General features: G+C 30.7%; 2 protein-coding genes across 4 annotated transcripts; one reads left to right on the top strand and one right to left on the bottom strand.

Annotated features, from left to right (window-relative positions):
* Nucleotides 1-6: 6 nt before the first annotated feature.
* On the top strand, nucleotides 7-4,592 carry LOC111029870 (putative ATPase N2B). 3 transcript variants are annotated; one of them, XM_022309112.1, is made up of 8 exons: nucleotides 7-109; nucleotides 339-693; nucleotides 909-1,070; nucleotides 1,154-1,395; nucleotides 1,762-1,930; nucleotides 1,986-2,126; nucleotides 2,185-2,304; nucleotides 3,863-4,592. In XM_022309112.1, exons 2-8 carry the CDS (start codon nucleotides 385-387, stop codon nucleotides 3,983-3,985), a joined length of 1,266 nt encoding a protein of 421 aa, XP_022164804.1. In that variant the 5' UTR covers nucleotides 7-109; nucleotides 339-384; the 3' UTR covers nucleotides 3,986-4,592. The 3 variants fall into 3 exon arrangements, with proteins under 3 accessions (XP_022164804.1, XP_022164786.1, XP_022164795.1); XM_022309094.1 differs by having other exon boundaries at nucleotides 25-159; XM_022309103.1 differs by having other exon boundaries at nucleotides 30-159; nucleotides 344-693.
* Nucleotides 4,593-7,177: 2,585 nt separating this feature from the next.
* Nucleotides 7,178-10,165, bottom strand: LOC111029764 (protein LSM12 homolog A-like). Its single transcript, XM_022308919.1, has 5 exons — nucleotides 9,620-10,165; nucleotides 8,550-8,683; nucleotides 8,372-8,481; nucleotides 8,161-8,296; nucleotides 7,178-7,542 (listed from the first exon to the last, which is right to left on the bottom strand). The coding sequence occupies exons 1-5, from the start codon at nucleotides 9,768-9,770 to the stop codon at nucleotides 7,435-7,437; spliced, it is 639 nt and encodes a 212-aa protein (XP_022164611.1). The 5' UTR covers nucleotides 9,771-10,165; the 3' UTR covers nucleotides 7,178-7,434.
* Nucleotides 10,166-13,053: the final 2,888 nt, after the last annotated feature.

Raw genomic sequence — 13,053 nt, 5'->3', positions numbered from 1 at the left:
TTGGCCCTTCAGCGCTTCCGTATTTAGTGATTAGTAGTGATAATAATAAGTGATTATAAAACACCATAAATATTAAGCTGAAAATAGCTGAATGCCAAAGTACTAAATAGTGAGTACATACACATTATACAATACGCACATCATCGCTAAGTTGTAAAGGTAAAACATTAGATTCTGTGGCTTTACGCCAATAACTTAAAATAATTGAGACTAATAATTTTGTTATCTTAGAAAATACTAAATTTTGTAATACATTATAGTTGGTATAATAATGTTTTTGGGATGTGTCAATATTAAGCATTTAGTAATTATTAGCATTAAAATAATTTTATTTGCAGAACAGAACCAGTCGTAATACTTACTTACAAATTGTAATCTCTCATCATGAAAATCCCACGACTAAATATCCAAATTCGTATGATCTACACTAGCATTCGTATGCAAATGAAACCATCTGAACTCTATGATCAACGGGTGAGTGATGGTCAATTGATCAATGATGATCACCAACGTCAGATCGTCAAACAGCTAGATGAAGTGTACAAATCATTAAAAAGTTATTCGCCACCATCACAAAATGTTATTTCAAAATTGTTTGGTGGACTGAAAGTGCCTTTAAATGGTGTTTACATGCATGGATCAGTTGGATGTGGTAAAACCATGTTAATGGATTTATTTTTTTCTTGCTGCGAAGTAATTATTATATTTTGTTACTATTAATTGGTACTAATTTATTTATATAGATTTAATGGTTAAATATTATCTTCAATTACTTATACCAAAAATAACTAATGGAAAAATAGTGCACAAACTTTCAAAATTAGTGTACAAGATTACTACTCAACACAGTTATTAATAATTGCCCAATATTCATATTTTTATTATTTTCACATTTTCCAATTTTATAGGTGGAAAAAAAACGAAGAGTCCATTTTGATGAGTTCATGTTGGATATTCATAATAGAGTACATAATTTAAGATTGAGCACTAAAGACAATTTTGATGCTATCCCTATGGTTGCTGATACAATATTAGAACAATCATGGTTACTCTGTTTTGATGAATTTCAGGTAATTTTTAAAAAATATTTTATTTTTCTATTGTAGATAGATATTACATTTTTAATTGTAGGACTATCATGAACTCTTGCTAGGTGACTGACATAGCAAATGCAATGATATTGAAACGACTTTTCACTGAGCTTTTTGATAAAGGTATGGTTATGGTAGCGACCAGCAATCGTAAACCGGATGATCTATATAAAAATGGACTACAAAGATTTTTGTTTTTACCATTTATACCAGTGTTAAAGCAACATTCTATAGTCGTCAATTTGGATTCTGGTATTGATTATAGAGTTATAAGATCAAAAAGTGGATACAAATCATATTTTATGTAAGTGTACTGTACAGATTATAAATATGTTATTATTATAAAAACAGTAACTCGTGGTACTATCACCCTATTACTGTGTTCGACATTTTCTTGTTATTCACCAAATAAAATAGTATTGCATAATAGAGATAAAATGATTTTAACAGTCGTTAATAACATAAACATATTTGATAACCACCTGAAGTATCTTATATTTTCAATTTTGTGTTATATAATGCTAACATAATATTAACTGTAATATAGTATTGACAGTGTTAAAGTACCTCAGCTTATAGCATTCCAATTTGTATTGAAAAAAAAACACCTGACAAACATTGTAGCTTTATGATACTTAATTATAAATGTATTGTGTGAATTTTTCCATAGACGTAATGTTGATACCTTAAAAGATTTTGAAAACTCCATTAAAAGATTTACAAATAGTGAAAATGATACTGTTAGGCCAAGAACATTAATTATTATGCAAAGGAATCTTACATTCCAAAGAGTGTGTGGACAAATCTTGGATGCTTCTTTTGAAGAACTATGTGATCGGGTAATATTTTATTTCACTTAATAAACTTTATAAATTAACAATAAAAATGTTTCAGCCTCTCGGAGCTGTAGATTACTTATATTTAGCTCAAATGTTTCACACAATAGCTATTAGAGATGTTCCTCAACTTGATTTGGATTCACTATCGCCATTGAGACGTTTTATTACTTTGATTGATACACTTTATGATCATAAGGTAATCTTATAGATTTAATGTATTGATTAAGTATTAGTAATATAAAATATTTTTTTAGATATGTGTTCTAATATACGCAGATAAACCAGTAAAAGAATTATTTGTAGCTAAAAAAACAGGTGGATTAGATGATGATCAGAAAGTTCTAATGGACGATTTAGATTTGCAACCTGATTCGGTAAAGTATTATAACGTCTTTTCAGTTTCTAATATATTAAAAATAGTAAACACCATAGATAGAAGCTACTATTTCAACTAGTTTTTACATAAATAACTCAAGAAATTGCTTACTGAATTGAAAATTTCTTTGATAGCTGTTTATTATTATTATTCTTACAAATATGATTTTAAAAAAGACATAGTATTATGAAATACAGTTTAAAACTATGAATTAGTGTACCGCGGTTGAATGTTAATTTATGTTCTATATTAGCCTAAAAAGTATGTTATACCCGAGAATGTGTTGTCTCCATCTCAAGGACAGGTCTAGAATCTTTGTACAGAGGGCATTTAAATTAAAAACATTTTTACGATGCTGATTTTTAATAATGAAAAATTATATATATTTTTTCGTGTACGAGAGGAACTTGCCTTTAGTCCCCCCCCCCACTTTGGATCTGCCCTTGCTCCATCATTTTATATACAGAAGATGATCTTTAAATATTATCTTTGGCCCCAGTTAAGTTGCCTTTCATTATTATTTTAATTTTGAAGTATGTTATTACTTTATTAGCATTTCAAATAGACGTATAACAACCACTTAAGCACAAACAGTTCAGTCGCAAAATTAAATTTTGGTGTACTTACATATTCTTTTAGTTTTTACTTACTTTTAAATAGCCTCCAAACAGCAGTAGATAACCTAACCTAATGGCACAATGTTACAAAGTTGATACCCTCTTAATAACATACAATACAGTATTAAGTAGGCACACATTTTTATGTATTAAAATAAGGTGTTTCAATCTATTAATTTAATCACCAGCCTAATTATATTACTTTAAATTTAGTACTAACTTAAACTCTTACAGTAACCCAATCAAACATCTGTTTTCCATCTCACTTTCCGGTCATGTATTGAAAGAAGACCAGTACCTTAAAGACCAACTAAGATGAAAAAAAAAAATAATAATAATGGGTACTTAAAAAGTACCAGGTCTGGTGGTACTGCTGAGCACCTGCCCATAAATGCTAACCTTTAATTTTCCAATATTGGTGATTTAATGATAAAAATTACTTATTATATTATTTATACTAATAACTGTATAAATTGTAAATTGTTTAAATAATAAAAAAAAATACAAGAAATATTTCCTAACAAACAAATGAAGACTTTGAGGTCGTTTGAGTGCTAGTATTGCTAACTAATATCAAAAGTTATTTACCTATCTGATATATTACGACATTCTCAAATGCAAATTTAAGACAAATAGAATATATTTAACGAACAGTAATAGAATAATTAATCATGATTATTTTCAGTATAATGTTTTGGATATGTAAATATAAAAATGCAAAATATGTATTGATAAAATATTTAAAACTGAAAATGTTAAGTGTAAAACTAAATTTGAAAATTGGAAACATGATTTAGTTTAGGTTTTTCTTTTTTAATTCCAATATCTTCATATTGTATTTTAATATTATAACCAGTAATAACAGTAATAACAAATTATAATTATTTGACATTATATTATTTTCTAAAAACAATGTTTTAATGTATTGACCTTTTTTAGGTCAATGCTAAAGCCAACGTCTTTACTGGGGATGAAGAAATGTTTGCATTTGATAGAACAATATCAAGGCTCATAGAAATGCAATCGATTGACTATTGGAAAAATAATCGCTCAAAAGTATAATCCTAATATAATTAATGTTAATATGATCAATTGGTTACCATTTTTATAAATCTGTTGTTTGGTGTTGTTATTTGTTGATTTATGATTAGTTTAATTTTGATATGTTTTAGACGTATATTATGTTATTATGATTAATAACTAAGAAAAAACTCAACTATTTTCTACAGTATATTATTAGATACCTCCAGTGGCGCCAAGTATTTAATTATATACTATTGCATCGCACATTAAGGGGCCCCCTCACCATCCTCCCCTTTTTTTAAATTTAACAATTGAATGCAAATCAAAGCGCACACTTTTATAATTTATGATCCTCAAAGATTTTATGAATGTATTGATTTAAAACCTCCCTCCCCCAATCTAAGTAATCTAATGACATGTTCTAGATAAATTAGGTGAGTGGCGCTACTGGATGCCTATTAGATACAATTTGTTTGGTTGTTAGGTTAGGTTAATTTCAGGAAATCATAACATATCTTTAGAGTTAGAAAATGCAATAACACTGTTAACTACCTAAGAAAGTATCTTAAATCTATTGAATGTACAACTGTAAGCTTTAAAAGTATTTGAATAATAAATTAAAAATGTAGTGATGAAACCAATAAAATATGTATTACTATTTTCAAAAAAACCACTAAATAACTTAAATTAGTAATTATTATTATCATATTTAGTTGTTTTTTTTTTATCCTTTAAGCTTTATTTCCCTATTTTAAGCATAGAAAATAAACCATCCGGAATAGATACGCTAAACACTCTACACCAAAATACCAAATACGATATAAAATACCTTGAATTAAATAAATATTATCTTTATTTTGTTGAGAAACTCATCAAGTATCATCAGAACACTTCATAAGCAATAAATTATTAATCAGTATTTATTATTTTTTGTTCACTGTATACAACAAATAGTGTGTGTACTGGAATTTAATATTGTGAGGGGGAGCGTTAATTATAGTGAAAAAAAAATATTTTAGTAGTTTCAATTCTAAATATTTATTAATACATATATATACTTTCCACGTGTAAGGGGGTTTGAACCCCAACCCCCGACCCGCTGTTTCTAAAGCCCTGGTAACATGCCAACACTACACAGGTAAAGGGTTCGATTAGAACATTTATTATTGAGACTGCGTTTGAATTTATTTACAACCAATAATTAACTAATAGTCATAGTACTTAAAGTACCTTTATATATTATGCTTGTGTATTTGACCTAATTTTACACAAATTTATTTGAATAAATTTAAGAAGATTTAAGGCAAAAAGTTGTTTTTTTTTCTGAAATAAGATTTTCCTAACTCATTTTCTATACATGTCGATAACTGTAAGTTTAATTGTTTTTTTTTAACTTTTATATAATATTACTAGTGCTTAAGAATTTTGACCAACAAAATGTTTGCATCAAACCTTCATAAATGTTCCTATGGTAAAAATAATTTTCTATATGTCTATGACATTAGAATTAAAAGTGTATTAATAATATTACCACCTCTTGAACACAAAATATAAAATTTTATATGTATGTCTTAGATTCCATCATAAATTATGATTCATAATACATTGCCCCAACATTCCAGGAACTTTTCCTTTGTATCGGGATGGGCAACTTTAACTTACTAATCTACTTCAAAATAAATTCTGCCGATAGAAAGTTATTTTTAAAATTTCTTCATTTAGATAATTATTATAAAAATATCAATTTCAAACAGTTTGGCTGGTTAAATAGGTAAATATATAAAGTACATAAATACACAGGACACAAGTTGCCCATCCATGTTGCACGACATAAATAAATACATTTTCTGTGTTGTAAAATTATAAAAATAGAATTGGATTAGATAATGAGTTTAATTTTGAACATTGCATTATCCACTTAGATAAGTTAATTTTAGAATTCAAAAGACGATTTCAAGAAGTTGAACTTCTGCTTCCCCAAATAAATTTGTTTGATAATTCTATGGCACTGTAAATTGAAAAGCAAGATGCTTCACTTCAATTAGAATTATGTGGATGGCAAACAGATCCATTTTTATCAACAAAAGAGATTGATTTATTGTTTTGGAAAACATTACCTTTTGAAAAATATCGACTTACAAGATTTTGCATTGAAAATGTTAACTATGTTTGGAATGGCTTACTGTATGTTTTCTTACATGAAGCATATCAAATCAAAAGAAATGAAATGTGTTACAGATACAAGAAATATACTTACTTCAGAAATAGAAGTTTATTTTTCTTGCGTTATCGTTTGCAGCTACATACCATAGCTCAAAATGCTCATAATACAGGATTGTAAAAATTATAAAAAATAAATGCTGGTTATTAATAGTTATTTTGAATGACCTTTTTTTTAAGCTCTGGCTTGCTAAATTTTTAAGTTCTAAAAATTGGCCATCTAAAATTAAAGGTCCAGGAAAAACCCTATTTTCAATGATTGCTATGACACTTATAATGACCATGTACAGATGTAATGATGATTATAATTGGGGAATTTAAACTAATATTTTATCTATAGACTATATGATATCAAACCATGCTAATAACCTAAAATTTAAAATAAAAGACATAAAATCATGCATATCCATTAATTAGTTTTATGTTGATTTGCAAAAATGCTTTTATATAACATGTGTAAAATTAAAATAGGTAAATTGTGATTTGTTAGCAATACGCCAATACATACCCCAGTAATATAATAAATGTTAACACACCTTTACCCATTCAACATACAATTTTGATAAAATGAATATAAGATCATAACATAGGATTAGGTTAGTATATAAACCAGTTTGAAAATCTAATATCTCTATAAACTTAACAATTTATCGCATAAAATGTCAAAATAGTTTATGAAAAGTTTGTGGAGAGACAAACTATGTAACTATATAACTTGTTCTTTAACGTCAGTAATAGCATTGATTATAGAATAATTTATTCAATAATCAATGATAATAGGTTTTATAAATTTTTATTGTTGTGTATAATGTGTTGACTTTGTATGGTGAAAAACAACATGAATATAGCATATATTTGGATTGAAGATTTTGAGTTACTGATCATTCGCCTAATTATCAACAATACGTTGCTAAATAAATTTTTCAAATAATATAGGTGACTCAATTCTTTTATTTTTAAAGTCAAAAACGTATTTTATACGCATGAAATAATAACTTTTCAATAAAAAAATATAAAATAAAAAAGAATAATGTATTTTCAAGTTGTAAGAGTTTTCAGAATCCAAGAGTTCAGTTAATTAGAAATCAAATATTGATTTATATTTTAGACAGAAAAAAAAAGTTATATAAATCCACAATAGAAATTAAACGAATATTGCTGATAAATGTATAATAAATAATATATCTACTTGGGTTCTTCTCTTTTGTTATACTTGACTTAATAAATTATAATAATTTTATTTCAACTCCCTTGATCACAGCATAACTTTATTGTGGCTGTGGAGCTGCAGCAGTAGCAGCAGCTGGTTTGCTCCGATGGGTTGTTGGTGTGGATGAAACTTGTTGAGAAGCTGTGTCTTTTACAAATTTTTCCACCTAAAACATTTTCAATTATCACCAAATAAATTATTTTAATTGAATCATAGTTAAAAAATTATAAAATGGTAGCCATAATTTAAATTTAACATATAAATCATCATATTTAGTAGCAAATCTATCCACTTAATGAAATAAAAAGTTTAAAATTGGTTATTATACTTTGGCTCATTGAGAGTAACTTTGGGACGTGATAAACGTGAGCAGTAGGTCACTCTCACAAATATAAATTTATTATTTGAACAACCACCTAGTTTACATTTTACTAAAGTTAAGACTGTGGAGCAAAATGTAAGGACATAGCCTATTATCATAAACAAAATCTGACAATCAAAATGAATAAAAATCATTAATTTATCAAGCGGGTGTGATCTGAGTGAACAAGATAAAAATCTGTTGCTGCTTGAGGCATTTCATATATGTGACAAAGCACATTTGTTGTATAAATATCCAATTATTACATTTATTTTTTATTCATGATCAAAAAGAAATTGTAAACAAACACAAAAACATAATATCATTGACTTTAATACAACTAAATTACGAGTACAAGATATTTTAACTAAACAACTATACAATGTTAACTAAAGATTAAAAAAAGACATTAAGTTTACTTACAATATTCTTTATGTACAAAATAGCTTTATCCTCTTGGTTTCCAGTGCCTTTGACATTATCAGCCTTGTATGGTGGGCTAATTATCACATGATCATATACGACAATATTCTGCCCTTGCCAAGTTACTTCTGGAATCCTAAGTATCAAATAGACAAATATTATTTATTTATTCATCTTCAAATAGTTTAATAAAGTATTGTCAAAAGTTTACGTTTTAGTTATAGTCAAATACAATTTTTGTGCCTCAGGAGAAACATTGGCAGACATAGCTGATATTTGACGTTTCTTATCTTGTATTTGAGTTTTTATCCTATTATTTAACTGTAATGGGCAAATTTTTAGACATGTGTTATTGATTATTATGTAGACAGGGGTAATTGATAACATACCCTATTTAAATTTAACGAAGGCAAAGGTGGTGGATTGAAACTGGACTCCTTTTTGACTTGTACATCTTTGGCAAACGCTAAGTTCACTATGTTGATGTTGTTTAACAATGGGTTACTACTAGTTGATGGACATTCTGGTAGTTTATATTAAGGAAATAAACAATTAAGTGATAGAGTAATACAGTATTTAAGTAATAAGGTGAAAAGTTATAAGAATTGCCCCGATGACCAAGTGCACATGATACATGCAAAAAATGTGACATTAATATTACGCATTGGCGTCCAAGTGAGTCTCAAACCAAAAAAATACGCCAAACGTATCTGAGAATCATATATAGGACACAGGTGTGTACAATAATCTTTCCATGCAGTCCCAATGTATCAACAAAATCATTATAGGTTTATAAAAACGTGTTCAGGAGTGGTCAATATCTGTAGTTTGGGTTAAATGACAGTGGGACATCAGTGTAGAGGACGGGATTGGAAAATTGGATCCCAGAAAAAATGTTAGTATAACACGTTAATCCCATTTTTCAAATATAGGTACAATCATCTTTTTTGGAAAGCAAATTTTATAATTATGCTATAATTAAAAATGTTTTTAATAATATTATGCTCTTGGTAAAAACTTAAATAATAAGGAATTAACAATATCAAATCTAACATCGTATTAATAGTGAAGTTTTCCAGGACCCAACTTACGGCTTTCAAAATGTATACAAATTATCGCGGACTCTATATACAAAGCCCATTAGGGGGAAAAAGGGGCGACCTCGAGATGCATAGTCCACTGCGATAGCCACTTCGAGTATAGGGGAACTCCACGAGGTGGCGATGGCATATTCTGCGAACTCAAGACGATCAGCGAAACAGCGAGCGAGCATGTCTCTGACAGCAACTCGAGGACGGCTCGAACACAGCGGGGGCTACCGGTGTGCTGATAACGATGCCGTGCCACACGCACCGGGGAGCACCCCCCGTAGAGAATCGCTTAACCCAGTTGACCCACCTACCCACTAAATGTGCTGAAAACTACCGGTGGAAATTGTGTTTCCGGCGGAAAAGGATACTCAGTATTAGCATTTTCGTGGTAGGCTCGAACCCGAGAACCTCGCCCTCGATCTCCTCGTCGAAGCAGTTGGTGCACATGACGACGCTGCCGATGGAGAAACACTCGTTGACACCGGCCATTTTGTGTTTCCCATAAAAGTTTATCGCCATCTAACGCTTGACAAACGGGCGCGGGCACCGGACGCACCGATTCCGGAACTGACCGGGACGACGGGCAGCAACGGCGCGAGCGACTTACCGCACACGGTGACGAAGACGACGGCGGTGGGTATGCGACGGCCGACGGACGTGCCGTGGTTGTAAGTATTACAATTATTAACTATTTAACTTTCGCAGTTTCGCGTTCGACTGTTCGAGTGATAGCGACGGTTCTGTGTGACTGTGTGTGTGTGTGTGTGTGTGTGTGTGTGTCGTGTTATGTCGCGTGAGTGTGCGTGTGAGCCGTACTGCCGTGTGATAGACACGAGACGGCGAGACCGACGCTGGTACAAAACACTCGCGTGGTTTACCGGAAATTAATTTTCGTCGCCGGCTAAAAATAGTATACGAATATCGTACGTACTCCGCAAACTTTACGTGCGCAGCGACACGAGATAATGATAATAATAATAATAAAAAAAAAAAAAAAAATACTACACTTACGGCAATAATGCCGTGTGTCTGAGAGACCTGAATGTTCGTGCGTGCGTGCCACGGACCACGGTCCGTGAACGCGCGTGCGTGTATACTACCACAGTGTGCGGTGCGTTTGTGCGCTTGCGCAAGCGTTATCGTACCGGTGCGGGGAGACTGCGGGGGGCGTGTTGAGCGAACGGCAGTGGCGAATATTGATAACGGGCCGCCGCCGCGCCGCGCCGGGAACGGGTCGGCGGCGGTCACCGCGGTGACGTCACGCATGCAGTTAACGACCAATGACTATTATAATAGTATTCTATTCGACATCACGTGACAATAACACATTCCCTTATAATAATAAATATAAAATATTGGATTCTTTAGATGAACCCGAAGAGAGTACCTAGTACAAAAAGAGGCCACAATAAAACTGTCAACATCCGACTAAAAGACAGAATGAAAATAACCTAATTATTGGAGATTTTATTAACAGCTGTGGCCTGTAATAACCAAGCGAACTGATTAACTTGGAAAATATGTTCGAAGGTCTAATGTTTTTTATTTTATGCGGAACTGAGGTCTGTACTTTATAATTTTATAATAATTATCATTCAAATTTTATATATTTTTATTATTATTTATTATTTTTTTCAACAGCCGTATCCAACATTTAGGTATAACTTCGGGGATTTTTTCAGATTACCGATAGCTAGAGAATAGAGCATTGACATGTTCAAGGTATTTTCCTGCCACCGTGTAAGGATGCACTAGCGAAGGATTTTCCAAAATTCTCATTTTAAAAAGGTGTTCACGCAAAGTTTTTAAGATTCACAATGGATATCATATTTGTTTTCCTTTTAAATGGTTACCATTCGTTTTTCGGGCAGGTGAGGTAAAATAATGCATCAAATCGTCGCATTTGCTTGGTCTCTATTAAAGAAACTATATCTTAAAAACAAATGTTTTTACTTTTTAGCTTATAATATATTATATTCAAAAACAATTACTTAGACTGATTCTTACGAAAATCTCAGATTCTTCTCAAAGATATAAAAGTTTGAAGGGTAGTTTGAATCACGTTAAAAATATAACAAGTGACAAGTTCTAAATCGAATCAGCGACTTGTGGTTGCCCTTAAACCTATAGTCGACATTTGCCGAATTATTTCACAATGTGAGGTACACCAACGCGTGACGCCCACGCAGATTTGTTCTTGAATTGAGGACCTCAATTTGAGGTATAACATACACTAAACCCGAGGTTCATCTGATAATCAGGTTATACAACTATACAAGTAACAAGTATAATTGTTAGTTCATAAATATGGAAACATTTTGAAAGTTATGATTCACAGAAAAACAATTTAAATTCAATATTTCAGTTAAAATAAAGTTGATTTAAAATTAGATTAAACGTTATGATAATACGTAATAATATGTTGTACTCGTAAACTCATCTATAACCTGATCTACATACATTTCAGATAAACAGAAAATAATCATAAATTTATTGTTCTAAACTGTCCCGAGAAATTTTAGTTCTCAATGATTTTTGAAAATTTTTAATTTTGAGAGTGGCTGCTCTAGTAAGGCGCTATTGTACTAAATACTGGTTGAACATAGACGATTTCAAAAACCGTAGGGAAAGTTCCTCTGTAATCCGAAATTTTTTTCCCCATTTTGACCAAAGTTAAATGATCACACTTAATTATTTCACTGTTATAGAAATTCTTTTAGGTGTGCAGTGTCACTAATATGGTAATAGTGCAATACTAAATACAACTATGAATTACCTAAATAATACTTAACTGGTAAGTAAGCACCTAGTCCTAGTAGCTAGTACCTACTTTATTAATAGACAAAAGTAATAATTATTATGTACATACTTTGTGTCACTGGTGACAACTGCGGGGGCCATGTCGCTGTAACGCTGTTGGTTTATTGGTTGGGAGGGGGAGGTCCTGGAGGTTGCTTATAGACTTCAGTTTTTATGATTTTAATTTTTGACAACCATCGGAAATTCAATTTAATTTAATTAAAATTCTTTGTTAATATGTCTCGTATTAATTACATATAATTCGTTGACAGTTGCAATAGTTAATATTAGGTGATAATTCTTTGAGGTGATGGCTATGTTCCTAAATAAATATTAAATTAATCTTCATGTGATTATATGTTAAATCCTTAAATGTAATTAAATACTACCTATAATGTCATAATGCAGAGGTTCTCATTTCTCAACCTTTTTGTATAGGTTACACCTACATAGTTTGAACATTTTCATGTACCACTTGATCAAATAACCTTATTTTTCCTTATCAAAACAGTAGGTATACGTTATTTTACATGCATTTTATATATACCTAACCCCTAACTTGCCTAAATCTGACCCCTTAAAAATGGTTCACTTTCAACGGTCTTAAAGATGTTGTTAAATGCACACTTTTCTATCCTTCAGAAATGAACCTTCAGGGCTGCAGCCACATATCGGTGAATCCCTTCCAAATAATATACAGTGTTTGTGATTAATAAGAACACAAAGTCCCTCGACATCCATTCAAGTGCCCATTACATTTGTGTGTTTGATTTTCATTTAGTAAAATTAGTTTTCAGTATTTAAAATAAATTTATATTTGCTTCTTATATGGCTAGTTCAATTAAAAACATGGCTACTACATACAAGAAGAAACCTTTTAAATATATTCCACCATGGTAGATGCATCTACGACTGCAAATCTTATAGAGTGCAGTAATTTAATTATAGACTTTTGAAAAGTGCCTCCTAAATTTAAAAATGCCTCATTAATTTTTAGGACATT

The sequence above is a fragment of the Myzus persicae genome, unplaced genomic scaffold, assembly GCF_001856785.1.
Source record: "Myzus persicae strain clone G006 unplaced genomic scaffold, MPER_G0061.0, whole genome shotgun sequence".
Taxonomy (NCBI): Eukaryota; Metazoa; Arthropoda; class Insecta; order Hemiptera; family Aphididae; genus Myzus; species Myzus persicae.
The sequence above is the reverse complement of the archived record's forward strand: the minus strand, read 5'-3'. Positions and strand labels throughout refer to the sequence as shown.

Coding starts and splice junctions, on each gene's coding strand:
- LOC111029764 (XM_022308919.1), bottom strand. CDS start 9,770: ATGGCGATAAACTTTTATGGGAAACACAAAATGGCCGGTGTCAACGAG. Junction 8,297..8,371: donor TATTTGACTATAACTAAAAC/GTAAACTTTTGA, acceptor TTTGATACTTAG/GATTCCAGAAGTAACTTGGC. Junction 7,543..8,160: donor TTTTGTACATAAAGAATATT/GTAAGTAAACTT, acceptor AAAATGTTTTAG/GTGGAAAAATTTGTAAAAGA.
- LOC111029870 (XM_022309112.1), top strand. CDS start 385: ATGAAAATCCCACGACTAAATATCCAAATTCGTATGATCTACACTAGC. Junction 1,396..1,761: donor GGATACAAATCATATTTTAT/GTAAGTGTACTG, acceptor ATTTTTCCATAG/ACGTAATGTTGATACCTTAA. Junction 1,931..1,985: donor TTGAAGAACTATGTGATCGG/GTAATATTTTAT, acceptor AAAATGTTTCAG/CCTCTCGGAGCTGTAGATTA.